The following is a 24,432-nucleotide window of genomic DNA, read 5'->3' on the forward strand; positions in this document are numbered from 1 at the left end:
AGTGCCCAGAGCCAGGCCAGAAGGCGTCAGTGTCCCACAGGAGACACCCCCGTGAGTCTTTCCACTCCCCAGGTCACATACGTGGGGACATCTGTGTATATCCCCAGCCAGGAGGACTCCAGGTGACACAGGAGAACTCAGGTGTAACCCCTGAGTAGACAAAATGGCCCCCAGCACCCACTTTCCCATCCGCCATCCCTGGAATGGGTACGGACGACACCACAGCTGTCCTTCAACGCCTGAATCCTGGTGCTGTGCAGGAAGGGCCCCTCTTCTTGTCCCCTTCATGGGGACTGGAGGACAGCCCACGTGGGGTCACCAGAGACTCTGGGCCAGGATGGGACTTCCGGGGCTGCTAAACCCTGTTACCTGTGGCTGCCTCCTGCCCCGTGGCCACAGGCGTCCATAGTGAGAGCTCAGCCAGCGTGTTACACGCTGGAAGAGACCTTCATTCTGGGCTTTGGCTCGACGAGAGCCTCGCCTTGAAGGGCAGCAGCAAGGGAACATAGTTCTCCCTGCAACGCTTCCTATCAAGTGAGCTGGCAATGGCTACCACTAGAATGTGGGTGCCTGGTTACCAGAGTTCCATGCTCTGTTGTGGCCCGTCACCAAGGAAGTGAGGTCACTTCCTCCAGGTCCAGGACATGGACCCTTCCAGCAGGAAGAGCTCCCAAGGCCCTCTGGGCTGCTGACTGTTCCTCTCCTGCCCCGATGCCATCCCCTTGACTGTGCACAATTAGGCAAACACAGCCCCATCCCTCAGTGCTTGGGAGACCTGGATGGGGTCAGGATCCCAGGTTGAAAGGCACTCAGTTGGAATCTAAACCTCCTTTTCCTATCATTTCCCAAAGACAGTAGCCTGCTTCTTAGGAAGACCCCTAAAATCCAAGCTAAGGTCAGTGAGGAAAGCCAAGGGCAGTGTCTTAGGTGCACCCTAAGTTCTTAGGCCATCTTCTGCTGCTTTCCCAGGCACATTAGCAGGGAGCTGAATCAGAAGTGGCACAGCTGAGCCACAAACCGGCACCCCTATGGATGCTGGCACAGCAGGTGGTGGCTTCACCTGCTAGAGCACAGCACCAGCTCCTGTGTGAGCTTTCATTTAGAATGCTGAGAGTGAATGGTGGAACTCGTAGCAAGGTCAAGGCATCACCTGGAGTTTGAGTGACTCGTGGAAGCCCCCAGCCTGGGCCAGGGTCTTCTCCTCTCCACAAGGGTGGCCCTCCATCCTGAGTCGGGTCTGGTCCTGGTTGTTCCCATGCTCAGACGCTGTAAGGACAGAGCTGCCTTCCCACGTCTCAGACACACCCAAGCCTTCAAACACGAGTGTCAGCTTCAGCGGGCTCCTGAGCACCACATGGTTCCTCTCCCAGGACCTTCAGCCCCATGCTGCAAAGTCTGGCCTGCTTGCCATGGAGCCCCGCTGCTCTCCAGACCCTGACCCCGCCAACGGCAGTGTGTCAGAGCCATCAGATACCTGTAGCCATCAGGGGGTCTTTCCACAATTCTTTCCACCAATCTTTTTTTTTTTTTTTTTAAAGATTTATGTATTTATTTGAAGGCAGAGTTACAGAGAGGCAGAGGTAGAGACAGAGAGGTCTTCCATCTGCTGGTTCACTCCAAATGGCCGCAACAGCTGGAGCTGCTCCAATCTGACCAGGAGCCAGGAGCTTCTTCCGGGTCTTCCACATGGGTGCAGGGGCCCAAGGACTTGGGCCATCTTCTATTGCCTTCCTAGGCCATAGCATATAGCTGTAGGGGAAGTAGAGCAGCCAGGACTTGAAGCAGTGTCCATATGGGATCCTGGCATTGCAGGCATCAGCTTTACCTGCTATACTACAGCACCGGCCCCTTTCCTCATGTTTTTCAGGTGAATCTTTGGCAGTTCTTGTTTTGTGGCTCTGTTGAACTGCACTGGGTCCTGTATCATGTGTGTTCTCACTAGAAGTTCTGTGGGCTCATGTTTGGGACCCTAGGCTGCTATTGTAGACATATAGGTGATAGATAGATGATGTAGATGATGGACTGATGGATGATACCTAGATGACAGATGATTAGATAGGTAAATAGATGATTAGAGGACAATATAGCCATATTGTAGATAGATAAATGGGTAGATAGATGTAGATGATAGAGACAGGCAGATGTAGGTGGAGGTTGATTGACAGATGTTAGAGCGGCCAGCATTGTGACATAGCAGGTAAAGCAGCCACCTTCAGTGCCAGCATCTCATATGGGCACCATTTAGAGCCCTGGCTGCTCTACTTCCAATCCAGCTCTCTACTATGGCCTCGGAAAGCAGTGGAAGATGGTCCAATTCCTTGGGCCCCTGCACCCACGTGGGAGACCTGGAAGAAGCCCCTGGCTCCTGGCTTCGGAAAAGTGTGACTCCGGTGGTTGCAGCCAATTGGAGAGAACCAGAGGATGAAAGACTCTCTCTCTCTCTCTCTCTCTCTCTCTCTCTCTCTCTCTCTCTCTACCTCTCCTTCTAACTCTTTCAAATAAATAAACCTTTTTAAAAAGATAGATGATAGAGATAGGTAGATATAAATAGATGACTGTGAGAGGCAGGCAGATGCAGGGAGAGACTGATAGATGACAGATGGAGGTAGGCAGACACAGACATAGATAGATAGATGACAGAAATAGGCAGATGCAGCGAGAGATTGACTTATTGATAGATGATAGAGATAGGTAGACAGAGAGATGATAGATGATAGAGCTGGGAGATAAATGATAATATAGCTAGACTGTGCACAGAGAGATGGATAGATGATAGAGATAGGTGGGTAGATAGATGATTGATAGATAGGCTATGCAGGTAGAAATTGATTGATGGATGGACAGATGACAGATGGAGATAGGCAGATACAGGTGTAGACAGATGGCTGTAGATTGATTCCTTTTTTTTTTTTTTTTTTTTTTTACTTTTTGACAGGCAGAGTGGCTAGTGAGAGAGAGAGGCAGAGAGAAAGGTGAGAAAGGTCTTCCTTTCGCCATTGGTTCACCCTCCAATGGCCGCCGCGGCTGGCGCGTTGCGGCCAGCGCACCACGCTGTTCCGAAGGCAGGAGCCAGTTGCTTATCCTTGTCTCCCATGGGGTGCAGGACCCAAGCACTTGGGCCATCCTCCACTGCACTCCCTGGCCACAGCAGAGAGCTGGCCTGGAAGAGTGGCAACCGGGACAGAATCCGGCGCCCCAACCGGGACTAGAACCCAGTGTGCCGGCGCTGCTAGGCGGAGGATTAGCCTGTTTCGCCACGGCGCCGGCCTGTAGATTGATTCTTGATGTCTGGTTCCTGCTCTTGGGTGAGGACTGATTCTGAGCCTTTACCTATGACTGGGGCAGAACAGGGACTTTAATTTCTCATGGAAGACTTTCATTTACCACCCACAACCTCGGCTCAGCACCCAGCAGCCATGCGACTCCATGGGGCACAGGAGGAGCATGGCTGTCACCCTTTCACGGTGTCATCTGCCCCGCGCAGCCGACGATTTTGCAACTTGCTGCCTCCTCTTGGCCAGGGCCACACCTCTCTTGCTCAGCAGCCTGACAGGAGCGTCCTGGGCCTGCTCTTAGTGGGAGCTTCCTCCTCTTTCCCCTCCATGGGGCAGTGGTAGGGGCAGGGGGAGGAGAGGGGGCTTGAGCTCCTTCACAGTGCTACAGCCAGAACTACTTTTGTCCACTGTTTCTAGTGCTTTCCAAGGCAGTCGTACACCTGACATGAAGATTCTCTGAATTGCTGGTATTGGTAACAGAACTACCCAACCCCATTTATTTCATTCCCACACTTGAAGTCCTCCTCTACCCAGAGCAGGGGCTCCAAGCTGCTCAGCTGCCCCTCCTCATCCTGCAGGACCGGGGTCCCCTGCCCAGTCCCAACCTCGGTCCCACCCTCTGCGGCACCCTGCTCACGGGACAGGCCCCTGAGCACAGGGATTCACAGAGCACTGAGGAGCCAGGAGGGGCGCACGCCTGCAAACTGCCGTGAGCAGGTCTCACACAACCTCGGGAGGAGCACTTGGGTTCCCAGGGAGTGACCTGCATACCCCTGAATACAGCCAATGCCACTGTCGACGCTGGAGGGATGGAATCACAGTGCACACGGTGACAGGGGCCGTGGGAAAGGGAGGTGGGAAGGAGGGTGAGAAAAGGGGGACAGTGACCCAACCCTCGGACAGCCCCATGGGCTGCTCGGGCTTGTAGGACAGAGGGGCTATGGGAGAAAGCCTGGTCCAGCTCTTTTCACAGGCTTTTGGGGAGAACAAAGGCATAAAGCACCTGCTCAGGGCAGGGGTGAGCTGGGCCCTGGGCCAGAGCAGGGGCTGGAGAGAGCAGGAGACACAGGCAAAGGCAGTGCTGGCTCAGGGGAGGCCGGTGCACTGACACACACACTCCTGCAGAGGGCGCCAAGGAGCCAGTGGCCTGTGCAGCTGCTGCTTGGGGGGTTTGCTTGGCTTGGCAACCTCACCCCACCCACAGACGGCAGGTGTCGGCTTCTTTCACTTCCTTCTCTCTTCCCTCCCTTTTCTTTTGCTTTTTTCTTTTCTTTTTATTCTTCCTTTTTTCTTTCTTCTTCAACTGAAGTGAAATTCTGCAACATAAAAGCACACTGTTGGTGTGAGTGTACTTCAAAAGATAAGTGTAAAATATGACAAAATAAATTTATTGTTGGTGCAACAATTTTGAAATAACGCATATGAGGGATCTTCAGAAAGTTCACAAAAGGGGCTAACTGGGGTGCCGGGGGTTAAACTGCTGCTTGGGACACAAGCATCCCACACTGGGACACTGGTTCAAGTCCTGGCTGCTCCAGTTTGGATCCAGCTCTCTGCTAATGGCCTGGGAGAGCAGCAGATGATGACTCAAGTGCTTGGGCTCCTGTGTGGAGGACATGGAGCTGAGGTGGTACAGGAGCCGGCCCTCGCCCGCCGTGTACCTGCACAGGTGCAGAGCACAGGTGTCCAGAGAGCAGATGGCAGAGTACCAGGGGAGGACGACTTTCCTGGGTGACCACCTGGCCAGGGGCGAGGCTGTGCTGAGGATTCACAACGTCACCGTGTATGACAACGGGACCTACCACTGCCTCTTCAGGGACGGGGAGCCTCACAGCGAGACCACCCTGGCGCTGCAGGTGGCAGGTGAGGGCTGCCTCGGCCTCTGCCTCCCTGGGAGCGCCTCTCCCCAGTTCCCGGTCCCAGCTCCAGGCTTGGGCTACAGTCCACAGTGTGCAGCGTGGGAGCGTCCCCACATCCTCACGTCCCCACGTGCCCACACTGTGTCCCGGGAGGTGCAGCCTGCCTTCCTGCCATTACTGGGAAAGGCAGACGGCAGGGAGCGAGGGAAGGAGAGGACCAGCTGGGGAGAGGGAGGGGAGATGGAGTGCAGAGGGGAAGGAGAGACAGGCAGGGAGACAGGGACAGGCAAGGGCAGGCAGAGGAGCTGGGGACATGGAGGGGCCTTTCTGCTCTGTAGTCAGCCCTGCCTGGGCTCCTTCCTGTTCCCCACCCTTCCCGACTTGCGACACTGGAAACTCGTGCTGACTCTCCAAGACTCTTCTGCTCTGTTGTATGTAGGTGATTGGTGAGACTATGCAGGCACCTCTGGAACCCTCATAACACGTCTGGCATTGGCAGCAGCCCTGGACTGAGCCTCTGTGTCTCCCCCAGGGCTGGGCTTGGAGCCCAGAATCCATGTGACCGAGGACCTGGACAAGGGCATCCGAGCCGAGTGCACCTCAGCAGGCTGGTACCCAGAGCCTCACGTGGAGTGGAGAGACTTCAGGGGGCGTGCAGTGCCAGCTGTGACCCGTTTCTCAGCCTCAGCCACCACCGGCCTCTTGGCTGTGCTGTCCAGGGTGGCCGTCCCAGACAGGAGCATGGGGGGTCTCACCTGCTCCATCTCCAGCCCCCTGCTCCACGAGAGGAAGGTGGCTGAGAGCCACCTGCCCGGTGAGTGTTCTGTGTGGCTCCAAGCACGGGTGTGTGTGGCCCTGCATGACAGGACACTGGAGCTGCTGTCTGTGGCCCTGCAGTGGGAGAGGGGAGGGTCCTGGGTGTTGACTGTAGGGCGGAGGACAGATGGGGGTGCAGACAGCCACAGGGCAGGGAGACCGAGAAAGGTGTGCTCTGACATCGGCTTCCTGTTGGGGTCTTTCCGTGTCTCTGGGTTCACAGCAAATTGGAGCAGGAAGTGTGCAGATGTCCCAGCACACAGTTGCTCCCCACAGCAGGAGAGGTGTGAGTGTCACAGCTGCCGGCACCAGCGTCCCCCAGAGTCCACAGCTCAGCTGAGGGTTGGACCCCACGGGTCTGGACAGATCTGTCTGCCTGAGTCACCAGCACAGCTGTTGCCCTGAGAGCCCCCCATTCCCCCCACCCCTCTCCTCTGATCGCTCATGGTCTCTGCAGTTCCCAGAGTGAGAGCCCAGTGGACGGTGTCCTCTGCAACCCCCTCCCCGGACTGCACCTGCATTTCCTGCACGTCCACCTGTGCTCCCTGCTCTTCCCTTTGCCCCAATTCTGTCCCTGGTGTCATTCACACACTGCACCTGTCCATACGTTCTCATCAATTTCCAGGTTTAACTTTTCCCAGACCATCCTCTGTGGCTTCTTGGGGCACAACATCCACCTCGTGGTCCTACATTTCTTTTTTCTTTCTTTCTTTTTTTTTTTTTGATAGGCAGAGTGGACAGTGAGAGAGAGAGAGAAACAGAGAGAAAGGTTTTCCTTCCGTTGGTTCACCCTCCAATGGCTGCCGCGGCCGGCGCACTGCACTGATCTGAAGGCAGGAGCCAGGTGCTTCTCCTGGTCTCCCATGTGGGTGCAGGGCCCAAGCACTTGGGCCATCCTCCATTGCACTCCCGGGCCAGAGCAGAGAGCTGGATTGGAAGAGGGGCAACCGGGATAGAATCCGGCGCCCCAACCGGGACTAGAACCTGGTGTGCTGGCGCTGCTAGGAGGAGGATTAGCCTGTTGAGCCACGGCGCTGGCCATGGTCCTACATTTCTATCACGTCTCGCACACAAGGGTCTGTCCCCGGATGACCTGGTCCTCCTCAGCTCTTCACAGGGCAGCTTCTGACCCCTGGAGCTCACTCCTCCCAGCTCTGCTGCTAGGGAACTCTGAGAAGAGAGCGGGGAGGCTGGCGAGCAGAGGATGGGGCAGCCGCTTCCCGCTCATAGGCAGGGTCCTCTCCTGGTTCCCATTTATTATGGGAGCTCCATTTCATGATGTATCACATCACAAAAGTCTCAGCTCCTGACTCTCACTGTGGGGAGAGGGTCCCAGCTCCTGACACCAGCCCTCTGGGGCGGGGGTCCCGCCATGCTTAGGAAGACCCTCCCTCAGACCCCGCCCCATTGTGCGTGTGAATGGGCATCTGTTTCTGAACCATTTCAGAACAGGCTGGAGACCTGGTGCCCCTGACTCAGATCCTGCAGCAGGGCACAGGAAGAGGGACTCTCATCCCGATGTTCTTGGCTCCCCTGGGTCCCTGTGGCCTCCCTCTCAGGACGGCCCCGCCCTCCATGGGGAGGATGCCCCTGTTTCTGATCCTCATTGTGCTGGGGCTCATCGCAGCCGGGGGTCTCTGCCTCTGCCCGACCTGAACCGGGAAGAGAGCGAGGAGCAGCCGGAGAAAAGGAGGCAGCAGGAAGAACAGGAGCTGGGGCCTGGAGCCGGCCGCGACAGGATTGAGCCATTCCAGGGTGAGCGGGAGTGGGGAGCTGGGCAGGACCCCGACTGTCACTCACCTGGGCCTTCTGAGCCAGCTTTGTGCTGACCTGGGGTGGGGCGGGGGCTTGTGGAGGGGCCGGCTGCCTGGCAAGAACCTGCGGTCTCAGGGCTTCACACTGTTCTTCCCGCCTGGTCCCCCTGGTTGTCCTCCCTGATGGACACAGGGGCATCTGAGCTTGAGGCTACCGTGACATGCCCGGGCTGGGGAACGGGCCCCTTTAGCTGTCCCAGGTGGCTCCCTGGATCGGCCTCTGCTGTGTTGTGGGGATGGCGCCATGGTGGGAGGAGAGGCAGACAGAAAGAGGGCACAGCAGCCCCTAAAGGAGCCAGCCGGGTGCCACGAGAACACCCCTCCTTCCTGAGGGCAGCACCACAGCGGCTGTGCATTGGCCCCTCACAGGCCCACCACCTCCACACCAGGAACGCAGCTGGCACAGGAGCCCCGGGGGCACCATCAGAGCCTGTCCGGCCTGGCAGTGCGGGCTGCAGACTCGGCGTGAGCTCCTCCGAGTCCAGGGACGGGGCGTGTTCTGTGACAGGCGACGCCAGGGGAGCTCAGTGAGCTCTCGCGCAATTTCTCTGCTTCCAGAACACCAGGCTGGGCTGGGTTTCCATCAGCCAGACCCCAAGACACCACAGCCTCCCGCATCTCTGCAGAAACAAGTCCTTCCTTTGGAAATGGCCGGTGGGGGTGCAGTCCTTGGAGCCAGGTGCCCCAGGGGACAAGGAAAGGACAGGAGCCCCTTCCTCTGGGGCGGTGGGCATGGTTTCCCTCCCACACTCATTTCTGACAAAGTGAGAAGCCCAGAGTTACTCAAGAGGATGCTGGACAGGGGTGGGTGAGAGCACAGATGTCCTGAGGCTTGTCCTCAAGCATGTGTGCACGTGTGCAGATGTGTGGGTGTGTGAGCAGTGTCCAGGCATTGCATGAGCATGCGCACGTGGTCATGCGTGTGCATGTGGAGGTGGTGTGCACGCATACATGTGTGCATTGTAATGTGTGTGCACTGCAATGTGTGTGCATGAGTGTGTGTTCCCATCTAAAAGAGCACAGGTTTTGTGTCAGACGCTGGGAAGTGGGCACGGAGGCCTGGGAAGGAAGACCCTAGCTCCTTTTGCTCTTGTAAAGTCCAAGGAGAGGCAAGTACACAGGTGCACACACATGCTGGCGTGCTCTCTTGCACACAGACACATGCACATATGCAGGAGTGCTCTCTCACACACACATACACACAAGTTGGCGCTGGCATACTCTCACACAGACACACACATTGGTTTACTCTCACACATGCACACACATGCTGGCATGCTCTCTCACACACAGACACATGTTGGTGTGCTCCCTAATACATAGACACACATGCATACAAACACTGGCACTTTCACACATGCACAGGTACACACTGGCATGCTCTCACACACACACACACGCACACCCACACACTGGCACTGTCTCACAGACACACACGCACACACTCTGTGCACTCAGCCAGGTCTCTGCCGCCCCAGGAGCAGATCCCCATCACCTGCTTGGGGCTGACGGCCGGCAGGGAGCACAGGAAGAATACAGGGGTCCCAAGGTGGGGCAGACCCTGACATTCCTGTGCATGAGGGACAGTGGACCCACCCCTGACGCCCGGCCCTGGCCTCTTTCCGTAGTGAGTCCCTCGCTGGACCCCGCCACAGCCAGCCCCAAGCTCTCCCTGTCTGAGGATCAGAAGAGTGTGAGGCGGCTGCTCTCCGACCAGGACCTGTCCCCCAGTGCCAGCAGGTTTGACCAGGACCCCTGCGTGCTGGCCCAGGAGCAGTTCTTTGCCGGGCAGTACTACTGGGAGGTCGAGGTGGGGGACAGGAAGGCCTGGATGCTGGGCGTGTGTCTGGGCAGTGTGGGCCGGGAGGGCAGGGTCCCCAAGGCCCCCCAGCACGGCCTCTGGGCAGTGGAGTTTTACAAGGGGCGACTCCAGGCCCTGACCTACCCCAGGACGCAGCTCCGGCCTCCCCGGCGCCTCTGTCAGGTGGGTGTTTTCCTGGATTGTGATGGGAGTTTTTCTTCTAAAAAAATATCTCCTTATTGGATAGGCAGAGAGACAGAGACAGAGAGAGCAAGCTCCCATCTGTTCTTTCACTCCTGAAATATCCTGATGCTGGAACCAGGGACCCAATCCCAGTCTCCCATGTGCGGGTCCCATTTCTGGGGTCATCACTGTGGCCTGCCGGGGTCTGTGTTAGCAGGAAGCTGGAACCAGGAGCCAGAGCGAGGGATCCAACACACGCTCTCTGAGGTGGACCACAGGTTTCCCGACCAATGTCTTACTGCCAAGCCAAACTCCTACCCCTAAGTTTTATTTTATTTTAGTTTTATAATTATAAAGTTGAAATAGTGTTGGCCGTTCTGTTACAATACTGAAAACATGCGCACAATTAAAATGATAAGCCAGGGGTGCAAGCTTGGCTCAGTGGTTACAACATCGTTTGGATGCCTGCATCCCAGATCACGGTGCTGGGTTCAAGTCCCAGCTCTGTTCCTGGGAGATGCCAGCTTCCTGCTGATCGCACCCCGGGAGACAGCAGGTGATGGCTCAAGTACTTGGGCCCGTGCCATCCACCTGGAGACCCACGGAGTTTCTGATTCCAGCCTGACCCAGCGCTGGCTACTGGGGCATCTGGGGAGTGAACCAGTGGATGGGAGATGAAGCTCTCCACCTCCCTCCCTGCTCCTCCGGCCTCCTCCTTCCCCTCCAGCTTCCATATAAATGGAATACAACTAAGTAAGTAAGTAAACCTCAAGACACTTTAAAAGAAAAAAAGGAGCCCCCTTGGAAAATGGCAGGAAAAAGAAGTAAGTGAGCTAACAAGATGGACCCAGATTGGCTGATGCAGCTGTGAAGGTTATTGAACTACTGTTAACTTTCTCTGGTGTTACAGAGCAGTTTCTCAACCATGGCATTACTATTTTGTCCACATCATTCTCTGTCACGTGGGGCCATGTGTGCACTTTATGCTATGGGCTGTGTGCATTTCCTTTTAATTTTTTATTTAATTATTTTCTTTTTTAAAATTTTTGACAGGCAGAGTTAGACAGTGAGAGAGAGAGAGAGAGAGAGAGAGAGAGAGAGAAAGGTCTTCATTCCGTAGGTTCATCCCCCAAATGGCCTCCATGGCCTATTCGAAGCCAGGAGTTAGGTGCTTCCTCCTGGTCTCCCATGCAGGTGCAGGGCCCAGGCACTTGGGCCATCCTCCACTGCCTTCCCGGGCCACAGCAGAGAGCTGGACTGGAAGAGGAGCAACCAGTACAGAACCGCCACCCCAACCGGGAGTAGAACCCGGAGTACCAGCACCACAGGCAGAGGATTAGTCTAGTGAGCCGCGGCGCCAGCCTATTTAATTATTTTCTAATTTATTTGGAAAGCAGAGTTAGAGGGATGAGAGAAATAGAGAAAGAAAGTGAGAGAGAGCGAGAGAGCGAGAGCGAGAGAGAGAGAGAGAGAGATCCTCCATCAGCTGGTTTACTCCCCAAATGGCCACAATGGCCAGGGCTGTGCCAGGCCAAAGCCAGGAGGCTGGAGCTTCTTCCAGGTCTCCTACAAGCACTTGGGTCATCTCCCACTGCTTTCCCAGGTGCATTACCAGGGAGTTGCATCCAAAGTGGATCATCTGGGTCTTGCAGTGTGCCCAAGCGGGATGCCGGCAACGCTGTGCCACCATGCCTGCACCGTCTGCTTTGCTCTGGACCCTTCCCTCCCTCTGGGCACCCTGCACATGGTGACCAGCCAGGCTGCCTTCTGCACCACGCTCCTCCTGACTTGTTTTCGCTGGTGCGCGTGCGTCTGTCCCTGGAGGCTGCCTGTGGGTTACCTCACCCCTTCGCTGGGGGCATCAGTGCTGCCCTTGCTGCATCCCTTCTCAGGGGAGCGCAGGGAGCCGATGCCCACCTCATACTGCGCCTTCACAGTAGACTGGGGGTGAGCACCGTGGTGGTCTGCGGGTGTCGCAGGGAGCACTGGGAGTAGCCGAGCTCACTGCAGCAGAAGGGGGGGCCCTGCCTTCTGCTTTCCTGATAGTGCTGCTTTTCCTACCCTGTAATGGAGTTGCTTTCATCTCTCGGTTTCTCATAGTATGAATGGCTGTGCAGAGTAGGAGTGACTCCTGCACAGCCAGGGTCAGCAGTCCAGTACCTCCTCTCGTTGGGAGTGGGTGGGAATGCTCTGCTGGCCTGTGGAGGTGAGACCATGGGAAGTGTGCAGCATGTGAAAAAGCACCGAGGAGATCCTCAGGACGTGGGTGCAGGGCAGTGTGGGAGCCAACTGCACTTAGGCAGGATCAACTCGGGTTGCATGTGCTGTGGGTTGTATGTTCTCGAGTGACAAGTCATGAAAGAAGAAGACTTCTTGTCACGTGGTATAAAGGATGTGTCTTGTCGTGGCTGTTGGCGTTGACCTTAGTCACATGGCTGAGGCAGTGCTCTGCAGGCTTCCTCACCCTGTGGTTACTGCTGTCCTGTCACATGCCACAAGGCAGGAGGAATCCGCGTCCTGACGCCGCCTTGTCCCTTCTGTATTCTTCTGCACCTGCTCTCTGATGTTTGCTTGTTTTCTCAGGTGTCCCCAGGGCATCTTCATGCATCCATCAGGACTTCAGTGTGTACCTGAGAGTGCTGCACCTACACCTATGCCATCATTTCTGACCCAAAGTGTAAATTATGTAAATCTCTTATTAAACAAATTTTTCATGTTTTTGTTTTGCTAACTGTCTTCTGTTGCACAGATACCGGCCACAACCCTTGTGAGGGGTGGCAAAAGTGCACCACTTTTCACCCCTACGTTCTCTTAGGAGGCAGACTTTTTTTTTTTTTTAAGATTTTTTTAAGTTTTTTTTTTTTTTTTTAATTTGACAGGTAGAGTTACAGACAGTGTGAGAGAGAGACAGAAAGGTCTTCCTTTCATTGGTTCACTCCCAAAATGGCCACTACGGTTGGAGCTACGCCAATTGGAAGCCAGGAGCCAAGTGCTTCTTCCTGGTCTCCCATGCGGGTGCAGGAGCCAAAACACCTGGGCCATCCTCCACTGCCTTTCTGGGCCACAGCAGAGATCTGGACTGGAAGAGGAGCAACCGGCACTAGTACCCGGTGCCCATATGGGGTGCTGGCGCCTTAGGTGGAGGATTAGCCTAGTGCACCATTGTGCCGGCCCCAGGAGGCAGACTTTCAACAGAGCACATCTTTGCCAGGGGACTCGGTGTCAGTTAAAACATGTTCTCCTATGTCCTTCCAACATGCAGCCTTCTCTGCCCCATCCACTTCCGAAACCAGGAAAGGTTCCCAATGATGGGAACAGGGAGGTCTGAGGGCAGCCATTCCCAACCCCCACCTTCCTCCTGGGGGAAGAACACAGCCCCAGCCCGCTCCTCTGCCTGACTCTGTTGCCCAGTCCCGACTGCAGTGTCTAACCACAGTCTGGGAAGTGGGTGAGGGGAAATGGATCTTCCTGGGTGCATGGCTGAGAAGGCAAGGACTGCTCCTGGCTCCTTAAGGATGGGGTCTTTTGGAGGGAAATTAAAAACAAAAACTCTCTAATTATTTTATCCCAAGGTTATTTCTTCTCTGACACTAATTCTGTGGGACAGCACCTTGAACACGGTTCATCCCAGGACTTCTATGGCTTTACTCAAACCCTTCCAGTCCTGCTGAAACAGACATGGCGTCTTGCAAGGTAGCAGCTTCCCCTGCCATCTGCATCTATCACCGTACCTCACCCAAGAACATAGCATGAGGGAATAATGGCACTCTCATTTCCATTATGATTTCATGCATTTACCTGTCCTAGTTCTTACACCCCAGATTTACAAGGTGATACAAAAATCTTACAAAGAACTTGGAGTTTTAGTAATGCATGGTTCACACCGAGTACATGTCCCTAATGTTATAAACAAAACTCAAGCGAAAACCCAACTCAATGTACGACTATTTTGCTTTGACAAGCTAGTTTGCTTACATCAAAAACTCCTGTTCCCCTCCTGCATGAGAAAGGAGAGCTCCTGCACACAGTGTTTCCCTTGATAGGTCTGATTTGTCTTTCAGGTGTTTCCCCTTTGTTTTCTCCCCCCTGGAACCGAAGAAGCATCCTTGTCACTCTGTGGTGCACTTGGAGCCATGATCAGAACACCTGCCTGCTGCAGGAATGGAGAGTCCTGCAGTCTGGGGACCGGCACACAGCACACCTCCCCGTCACACCGTGGGGAGTTTACCTCCTTTCCACTGTCTCAGCAGACTCTCCCTCACCTCCTTGTTCCGGAGCGTGTAGATGAAGGGGTTGAGAACGGGGGTCACCACGGTGTTCAGGATGTGGATGGCCTTGCTCAGGTCCAGGGCATCCTTGATGGAGGTTCGCACATGCAGGAAGATGGTGGACCCATACCACAGGAGTACCACAGTGAGGTGCGAAGAACACGTGGAGAAGGCCTTGCTCCGGCCACTGGCCGAGGGGATCCTGAGGATGGTGCTGATGATGTAGACGTAGGAGACCAGGGTGATGAGGCATGAACTTAGGATGACCACACAGGCGATCACAAAGGCCACGATCTCCACAGCTTGCGTGCTGGTGCAGGCCAGGGCGATCCAGGGTGCAATGTCACAGAAGAAGTGGTTGATGGCACGGGGGCCGCAAAAGGACAAGCTGCTAACGAGGGCAGTGGGTGCCACAATGGCCAGGAAGCCACAGGCCCAGGAGCCCAGGGCCAGCCGCAAGGAGAGCAGGCTGCTCATGATGGCCCCGTAGTGTAGCGGGTAGCAGATGGCCAGGTAGCGGTCGTACGCCATGACAGCCAGGAGGAAGTACTCTGTGCAGCCTAAGGAGAAGACCAGATACATCTGCAGGAGGCAGCTGGGGAACCCTATGTCCTGGCTCCTCCCCAGCAGCACGGCCAGGGCTTTGGGCACCACGGCGGTGGTATACCAGATCTCCAGGAAAGAGAGGTTGCTCAGAAAGAAGTACATGGGAGTGTGTAGCTGGGGGGCGGTACCCACCAGCACCAGGATGGCCACATTCCCACCCACTGTGAGGACATACATCATGAGGAACAACGAGAAGAGGGACAGCTGGAGGGCCTGGGGCCCCGGGAAGCCCAGCAAGACAAAGTCCTGGGCTAATGTCTTGTTGTCTGCGTCCATGACACGTCCCTGTCTCTCAGCGCTAGAAAGATGTTGACTCGTGAACAAGTGCCAGCCAGCAGCCGGATGCACACAGAATCTCCATGGGGTTTGCCAAGTGCCTGCCCTGTGTTCACAGGCAGAAGGCATGGACACCACCTGTTTGATGCATGGAATCAGGTGCTGTCATCACTGATTAGCTGTTTAGGGAAGTAATGTGCAAGGAATTTTACACTTCTGGTCCAATATTGAAGTCCAGCCTGTGCCTCCATCATCCCACATCAAACACAACCCAATGCTGTCATAAAATTAGACCCAAACCCACAAAGGTGGTCATTCCACGTTGACTCCATTCTTTGTATTTTAACCGGATTCCGCATGACCTTTGAATATGAGCACACAATTTTGTCTTCATTCAGAACTCTGTCTGGTTTCACTTGTGTGTGAGAGTCATGACTTCCAAAACGATTTTCTAATTTACAATCTCTGTCTTCAAAAAGAATGTGGAGAAGTGAACTAAAAGAATTTAAAAAGTAATCAGTTTCAGAATGATGCTTTGGCTCCTCGGATCCTGCCCCTTTTGTGTTTAAGTTCACAGTTGTGGTCACTCCTCTCACATAAACGGCCTGTGTCCCCACATGGGACAGGGCCGTCCTGCACCAGCTTGCTGCACCAGGGACTTCCTGGTGCTCACTTGGAACCAGTGTGCTGAGTGCAGCTGGGGAGAACATTGCTTTGAAACCAGGCCGCATGGTTTGTTTCTGAACACCACCTTTGGGGGCGACATACTCTGCACATTCAAAGAGCAGGGGAAAGCTCTTCTGCTGTTGTTACTGCAGGTGACTGGAGCCTGCATTTGGAGGCAGATGCTGGAACCAGAAGGCTGGTGCCTTCCCGCCAGACCGTCTGTCAGATGTAAGGGCATGCCCACTGTCCACACCCTAGCAGCAGGCCTAGGACACGCCCACTGTCCACACCCTAGGATCAGGCCTAGGACACGCCCTCTGTCCACACCCTAGGATCAGGCCTAGGACACGCCCACTCTACATCCTCCTGCTCCCTCTCCCCAGCACCAGAGGTCATGGTTGGTCAGGCACATACCCTGTGTCAATAGCACCTGACTACAAGGTGGTCCACACAGCAGGGGTCTGGGGGTCTGACCCTAGCACCTTGAACCTGCTGTGGTAAGAGACCTTTCCCCCAATAGGTTCCTATGCTACCCTATCAGCAGCTTCAAAAGTGATAGTTTAATTTATCTTCAAAAAGAAATCTATGTTCAAAATAATTTTGAAACTCCACTACTAGAAATGATTCTATCTTAACCTTTATAAGCTATGTGAAACAAAACCATTATACTCATCTTTCCATTTTCAAAATTTAAAATCCAATTTTGATTACTAAAAATTAGAGAATAAATAGAATGTTTATTACTTAATACTGAAATGATATTTTCATACTTTATTTTCAGTTAAGCTGCGTAGTTTGTCAGATACCCTGGGGTGCGATTACTTGAAGTGTATGGTGCTTGTGCCACCTCTGATGGGTCCTGTGTGGCTTAGTCATTCCTGTATCAATTCTAAGACTTAGTAAAAGTTAAAAAATGAAGATTTCTTTAGATAAATAAATTTTTTATTTTTAAAATTATCAGATTCATCTACTTTATAAGAAATAGATTGATCATTCAACAATTTACCTATCAAATACAATAAGTCATGTTAATTTCTTATATGTGAACACATACACGTTTTTCATAGAAATATGCAATGTTTATAAAACAGCTGCATGTAGACTGCTTCTGACTCACAGGAGATTCAGGGCATTGATCCAAGGCTGTGGGGATCTGCTAAGGAGCACGGTTCTGTGATCACAGGACTGCTCACTGATCTCACCTTGGATGGAACCTGTCAGCAAAAGACTCACCTGGTTGCGGTCCTTTCTGCCACAAACCCCATGGATGCCACAAACTGCATCTTTCGAGCTCAGCCTTCGTTACCTCCATTTTTCATTCCATGGTTTTCTTCATTTGAACATATTGTGAACTGACTGCTGTCGCGCCTGCCTTCCTCATTCCTCTCTTGACGGCCTTCACTCTCTGGTCATCTCAGCCCTCCGTTATCTCTGCCACTCTTCTGCATCCTTTGTCCTTCTGATGAGGCCCCAGCCTCCCTGTAGTCTCCACTCCCCTTTCTTATATCTTCTCTCCATCACCCTCAGCTCCACATGGCGAATACTGTGTGATTGAACAATTGCCAAGAGTGGATGGATCTTCTGGGAGAAGGGCTCTCTCTGGGATACTCAGGCTGGCACGAAGATGTGACCTGTGTTAACTCTTTCTAGTGGGTGACAGAATCTCTTGATCCTTGGATTTAAAGGCCTGGATTGTGAAGTCTACGGCACAGGAAAGGAATGTCTCTTGGGTTTTGTGCATGGTAACCTGGGCCTTTTGCCTGGCAGAGAGCTTCAGCTGATGCAAATGTAAAAGGAGTCCAACAGATGTGTGAAGAATTCTTTAAAATGAATCAAATTACCTTAAAAAAAGCATAAGAAACAAAAGGCATGGTGCAGCTGGAAATTACAAAGTAGCCCAGCATTAAAAAAGAAGTAGCAGGGCAAGGAAAAAAAAAAAAAAAGACAGCTAAACATAGATTAGGGAAGAGTCTCCTGAGGACATCATGCAGTTTAAGTGTCATGTGATGACGCCTTCTTTAAGTGTTAATACTTCCTTACTGAGAAACTCTCTCCTTTAAAATCTTAGACATCAGAAGTTTTGTGGATTTGATGTGTATGAGTGAGAATAAAATTTCCCATCCTGTGGGCAGCACCTACTCCCATTGGTGCAGATGCACATCTCACTTTCCACCCCAGCCCCAGAGCTTCAGGGATGGAACTTTTGAACGCCAATTCCTGGTTCAGCATGACTTTGTAGTTCCTAAAGAACCAAAACATGTAGGTCTGGTTCACAGTCCACATCTGGTGTTGGCACATGACTCTGAGCCTGAGCACACCCCTTTCTTTAAATTTCACATCAACTGTGCCCATCACCAAAGCCCAAGAAAGCCCAATCCTTTACTTTCTCTAAGAAGACGCCCCATGATCTTTGGGGCTCACCATACCTCTTGTGGCCTGGGTGGACAAACCTCACCCTGCTGGACCATAGGGTGCCCGTTGGTGGTCTTAGGATGAGGGGACTGGGACAGAACAGTAGGAATCTGGAAGTATTTCCTGAACTCCAGGATCACTTGAAAGCTTTCAAATTGTTGTAAACAGTTGACTTTTACTCTCAAGATGTTGATGATTGCTCATTAGAAAGCCACCAGGACCGAAAACACGAGGCAAAATGATCCAAGGGAGAAAGAACGAAAGACTTCCCAGCTCCCCTTTAATGCTTATTTCTAACAACTTTAGTGTAAGAGTGTTTATGTGAAATAATCTGAACCTCTACAGTACCCCACAAATGCTTAATCAGAGCAGGCTTACTTTCCAAGTGTTGGAAACAGCTGGTCGACACTGCTACTCGGATTAGAGCTAGGCTACTATCCAGGATCAGGGACTTTAAGGGTGTTCAGAAGAGGGAAATCTTAGACTATTTCCAGAGGAAGCACACCATCATTCATAAAGACCAGGTACTTAGGTTTTGTGTGTGCGTCTCTAGTGAATGGCCCAAGCCAGAGAGCCACGAGGAGTGAGAGCTCTAAGAACATCTTAGCATCAAGGGAGGGGCGTTTGAATTTAACAGAGGAACTGCTGACGTTCGAAGGTCAGATATCTGCCGAAGGGACCAGTGTAGATCACGACTGTTTCTCAAGATTTCCCATATCTCAGTGTTGAGATATTCTATACTTGGAATAGAGCGGAATGTTCACAATGAAAAGACTTAAACCTTTATGTTGCAAAACTCTGTGTTGATACTGGAGAGGTCTCATTACTCTTAAAATGGAGCTGGCTTTTGTAAACACTCTGGAGGGCAATGGGGCTGCAAGAACAGACGTCTCTGCTCCATTCCATGGAAACCAGCTGTGTCTGATCTTGGCACAGTTGCTTGCAGAGTTAGCGTGCTTTGCTTTCCACGACTGCTTTCCTGAGGGTTTCCCCCATGCGGGCTTTCCCTAGTGTCTACTAGTCAGGATTTGGTGCTGTCGCAGGTGTGGGCTTCGTTTACTTGGTAATGAGCACTCCAAGAAGGGCTGCGGGTGGACAACCTTTGTTTTCACTATTTTTTTTAAAAAAGATATTTTATTTATTTGAAACACTTACAAAGAAAGGCAGAGCCAGAGAGAGAGGTCTTCCATCCACTGGTTCACTCCTCAAATAGCTGCATCTGCCAGAGCTGAGCTTATCCAAAGCCAGGAGCCAGGAGCTTCTTCTGGGTCTCCCACGTGGGTGCAGGGGCCTAAGCACTTAGGCCTTGTTCTGCTGCTTTCCTGGGCCATAGCAGGGAGCTGGATTGGAAAGTGAAGCATCTGGGACATGAACCGGTGCCCATAAGGGATGCCAGCATGACAGGCAGAGACTTAACCTACGACACAATAGCATGGGCCCCAACAAAATCTTAATGCTTGTCCTTAGAACCTCTCACTATGGACAATGAAACAAATAATTTTTGAAGACATTGTTGTAGGCATTTGGAAATTAAGAGCTTTTTGCTTCTGTATTTATTTGCTTTGGCCTATGATAGGTCTTACTAGCATCAGAGGAACTTTTAGCTAAGTCCTAAAAAAACATTTTGGCTGCTAGATGTGTAGGTAGCAAAATGCTCTTTGTCTACCACATAATCCCAAGAAAATATATAACCAGTAAACTTTGATTTCTCTTACACAGAGAGTCAATGGGATAATTGAAATGTAGAGAATCAAAGGAGATTTTATTTATTTGTACTTCTGTTTTATTATGATTATTAATATTCTCAAACTATTGAATTTTATTTTCCTGAATATGGCCAAGTGGAATGTGTCAAGGTGAAATTTCAAAATGAATTGAAGTGGTGTTTGCATTAGGGGACACTGATTTTTACATCTAGGGCCAATAAGGTTTGAAATCTCTGATTTCAAACAACAGCAATTTCCTTGCATTATGGGCATATTGACTTGATATTAAATGTGACTTGAAAATATAATTCTAATTATTGCATACTTACTATATGTGAGTTATTTTGTATAATTTTGCTGTGCTCTAATAGTTCCTATTTTTACTTTGAAATAACGTCAGTCTCCCTGAAGCTTTGAGAGAACATTGTGCAGAATTCTGATGACCTTTGCCCTGATGACCCTTCCTTAACCTTTGTGCTTCAGCTCAGGCAGCAGAAGCAAGACAATTGGTGCTGATAGAGTCATTGTGTCTAATGTCATCCATATTCTCTGGAAATGAGGAAAAACATAACTGCTTTCATTTTGAGGAGACTGGTTTTTATGTCACACTGAGTGGGAAAGCTGTATAAATAGAACAGGAAATACCTGATCCCGGACCGGTGTTGGGGCCAGCATTTGGATGCAGTGGGTTCAGCCACCGCCTCCAGTGCTGGCTGCTCTGCTTCTGACCAGCTCCCTGCTAATGTACCTGGGAAAGCAGCAGAAGATGGCCCGAGTGCTTGGTCCCTGCCACCCACATGGACGACATGGATGGAGTTCCAGGCCTTTGGCCTGGCCTAGCCCTGGCCATTGTAGCCATTTGGGGAATGAACCTGTCTTTCAAATAAATAAATCAATCCTTTTTAAAAAAGAGAAATGTCTGACCCCCCTGCCCACAAGTAACCCCCAGCTCCTGTTACTGATGCATCTCAGTCCACTCTGCAATGACTGATTCCCTCATCAAGAGGGCAGTTTGAGTGAATCAAGCACCTCAATTATATCCGGGGGAGGACCGAGCATAGTCACCTTCTGTATCAAAGTCCGGGGTTTTGTCGCCTGCCTTTTCATTGGTTGAAGCAAATCTTGAGGGTGTTGGCAGGGGCCTCGGTGCTGTCTCTGCGCTGTGTCCTTGCTTCTCTCGTTATCTCTCAGTGTACATCACTTTATTGCTTTGGCCAGCCTCTGTCGAAGAGGGACTACAAAGAGGGCGATTTACCCAGTGGCCTCTAACTTAAGCTCCTCCGCCCTCCCAGGCCAGAAGTTGCCCAGTCCTGAGGTCATCTCCGCTGTGCAGATCCCTTAACAGTTGTCACTGCTTTGCATGATGTCCTTCCTATGTCTAGTTCAAAACACTCCAGAAATTATCCAAAACACTCTAGGAATATGCACCAGCCTTGTGTTTCCAGAACACATGAATTACAGAAATAAGTTGTGAGCCAGGGAAACTAAGACAGTATGGCTTGCAGCTCACTTGGATGTTCAACAGTGAGAGGTTGGTGCCACAAGAGTAGACAGCAGAAATATGCAAATAACCAATGCCAAATAATTCACAGAGACAGTTTCAAATTTAAGACTATTTATTAAATAGAAATTAAACCCTATCAAATAGTATTGCTTTCAAGCATTTTTTTTTTAATTAAGAAATTCCCTACTGGGCTCTTCAGCCAGATCCGAATGCCTTAGGGGTTGATTCTGAGGCCAGAGTGTTGTTTAGGACATCTGCCATTCTATGAGTCTGCTGTGTATCCTGCTTCCCATGTTGGATCCTTCTCTCCCTTTTTGATACTATCAGTTAGTATTAGCAGACACTTGTCTTGTTTGTGTGATCCCTTTGACTCTTAGACCTATCAGAGCCATCAATTGTGAACTGAAATTGATCACTTGGACTAGTGAGATGGCATTGGTACATGCCGCCTTGATGGGGTTGTATTGGAATCCCCTGGCACATTTCTAACTCCACCATTTGGGGCAAGTCTGATTGAGCATGTCCCAAATTGTACATCTCCTCCCTCTCTTTTTCCACTCTGAAATTTAACAGGGATCACTTTTCAGTTAAAATTTAAACACCTAAGAATAATTGTGTGTTAATTACAGAGTTCAACCACTAGTACTAGAACAACAACAACAACAAATACTAAAAAGGATATAGTATTCCATTGTACATCTAGAGTTAGGACAAGAGCTGATCAGGTCATTGTTTCTTATAGTGTCCATTTCACTTCAACAGGTTTCCCCTTTGGTGCTCAGTTGTCGCTGATCAGGGAAAACAAATGATATTTGTCTCTTTGGGACTGGCTTAATTCACTCAGCAAGATGTTTTCCAGATTCCTCCATCTTGTTGCAAATGACCAGGTTTCATTGTTTCTTACTGCTGTATAGTATTCTATAGAGTACATGTCCCATAATTTCTTTATCCAGTCTACTGTTGATGGGCATTTGGGTTGGTTCCAGGTCTTAGCTATTGTGAATTGAGCTGCAATAAACATTAAGGTGCAGATGGCTTTTTTATTAGCCAAATTAATTTCCTTTGGGTAAATTCCAAGGAGTGGGATGGCTGGGTTGTATGGTAGGGTTATGTTCAGGTTTCTGAGGAATCTCCAGACAGACTTCCATAGTGGCTTAACCAGTTTGCATTCCCACCAACAGTGGGTTAGTGTCCCTTTTTCCCCACATCCTCTCCAGCATCTGTTGGTAGATTTCTGAATGTGAACCATTCTCACCGGGGTGAGGTGAAACCTCATTGTGGTTTTGATTTGCATTTCTCTGATTGCTAGTGATCTTGAACATTTTTTCATGTGTCTGTTGGCCATTTGGATTTCCTCTTTCGAAAAATGAGCCCATGAGAGTACTGTAGGCATGGAAAGCCAAGATACCATGGAAAAGAAAAAAAAAGAAGAAGACCTAAATGAAAGATCTCTGTGAGTGAGATCCCAGTGGAAAGAATGGGGCCATCAAAGAAGGAGGTACCTTTCTCTGAAGGGAGGAGAGAACTTCCACTTTGACTATGACCCTATCGGAATAAGATCAAAGTCAGCAAACTCTAAAGTCTTCCATAGCCTTGGCAACTCATGACTAGAGCCTAGGGAGATTACTGACGCCATGAACAGGAGTGTCAAATTGTTAAGTCAGCAACAGGAGTCACTGTGTACTTACATCCCATGTGGGATCGGTCCTTAATGTGTTGTCTAATGTGCAGTGATGCTATAACTAGTACTGAAACAGTATTTTTACACTTTGTGTTTCTGTGTGGGTACAAACTGATGGGATCTTTACTAATTATATACTGAATCGATCTTCTGTATATAAAGAGAATTGGAAATGAAAAAAAAACTGAAATAAAAACTGCCAACCAAGAAAGTTCTAGTAAAGCTGCCCTTCAGAAATAAAGGAAAATAATGACTTTTTATAGCTAGCAAAACTGAAGAAATACATTATTACTAGAATGAGAGTGGTGGAGGACTTCAAGATCCTGCTTTCACCAATGGGCAAGTCATCTAGATAGAAAATCAATAAAAACTACCAAGTAGACATAGCAGACAGCCGCAGAGCATTCTATCTCACAGCTGCAGAATATGTAATCTTCTCAACAGAACATGGAACATTTTTTTGTGGCAGCTCATATGGTAGGTCATAAAACAAGTCTCAAACATTTGAAATAATGTTGAACATATTTTCCAATCATAATACAAAAAAATTAGAAAAAAACTTTCAAAATGATAAAATATGTACATGAAAATTAAAAGAAAAACTTATGGCTGAACACCTGATATGTCAAGAAGATGTTAAGAAGGAAATTTGAAATTTTTTCTGACCCAGTGAAAGTGAAAGCACAGCATATCATAGTGTATTGGATACAGAACAAGTGGTACTAAGAAGGAAGCTTATAGCAGGCAGCACCAAAAAAATCTCAACTAAAAAGCTCATCAGTAAACATCAAGAGACTAGAAATCAAGAACAAACCGATCTACAACTAGTAGAAAGAAAGACACAATGAAGATGAGAGCAAAAACAAATGAATACACATTTAAAAAGCAATAGAAAAGGTCACTCAAATGAAGAGCTGGTTTTTGTAAAAGAAAAACAAAACATATAAACTCCTAGCTAGACTAAGGCAAAAAACCTAAAATGAATAAAATTTAAAAAGCACAGTCTACCACTGACATGACAGAAATATGAAGAATAATTACAGATTATTATGAACAACTATGTGACAACAGATTTGATAATTCTTGGACACCTTACCAAGATTGAATCCTGGAAAAATTGAAAAACTGAATAGACCAATAAAGAGTAACAAGATTAAATCCATAATAATAATCTCCCATTAGTGAAAAGTCCAGGTACAAATGACTTCAGTCCTGAATGTGACCAAATGTATAGAGAATAAATAATACTAAAGCTCCTTAAATTATTTCAAGCAATGGAAAAAGAAGAAATTCTTCTAATCCCATTCTACAATGCCAGTGTCACCCTGATACCAAAATCAAACAAAGACACAATAAAAAGTAAAGCTAAGGCCCATATCTTTGATGAACATGGATGTAAAAATCCTCAACAAAACACTAGCAAGCTCACTCCAATAGCATAGTGCAGAGATTATTCACCGTGATTGAATGGGATCTCTCCCAGGGATGCAAGGATGGTTTGATATACGCAGATCAGTAAACATGATACACCACATCAGCAGAATGAGGGTCAAAAATCCTCTGAT

The 24,432-nt window shown here is 50.2% G+C and overlaps 2 protein-coding genes across 2 annotated transcripts; one reads left to right on the forward strand and one right to left on the reverse strand.

Annotated features, from left to right (window-relative positions):
• Positions 1-4,891: 4,891 nt before the first annotated feature.
• Positions 4,892-10,072, forward strand: LOC133758862 (butyrophilin subfamily 2 member A2-like). Its single transcript, XM_062189998.1, has 6 exons — positions 4,892-5,138; positions 5,667-5,948; positions 7,398-7,470; positions 7,578-7,705; positions 9,393-9,748; positions 10,055-10,072. Exons 1-6 carry the CDS (start codon positions 4,892-4,894, stop codon positions 10,070-10,072), a joined length of 1,104 nt encoding a protein of 367 aa, XP_062045982.1.
• A 1,512-nt stretch (positions 10,073-11,584) lies between these two features.
• Positions 11,585-14,898, reverse strand: LOC133758863 (olfactory receptor 6F1). The gene is made up of 2 exons (XM_062189999.1): positions 13,977-14,898; positions 11,585-11,712 (listed from the first exon to the last, which is right to left on the reverse strand). The coding sequence occupies exons 1-2, from the start codon at positions 14,896-14,898 to the stop codon at positions 11,585-11,587; spliced, it is 1,050 nt and encodes a 349-aa protein (XP_062045983.1).
• Positions 14,899-24,432: the final 9,534 nt, after the last annotated feature.

This window comes from Lepus europaeus, chromosome 4 (assembly GCF_033115175.1).
Source record: "Lepus europaeus isolate LE1 chromosome 4, mLepTim1.pri, whole genome shotgun sequence".
Taxonomy (NCBI): Eukaryota; Metazoa; Chordata; class Mammalia; order Lagomorpha; family Leporidae; genus Lepus; species Lepus europaeus.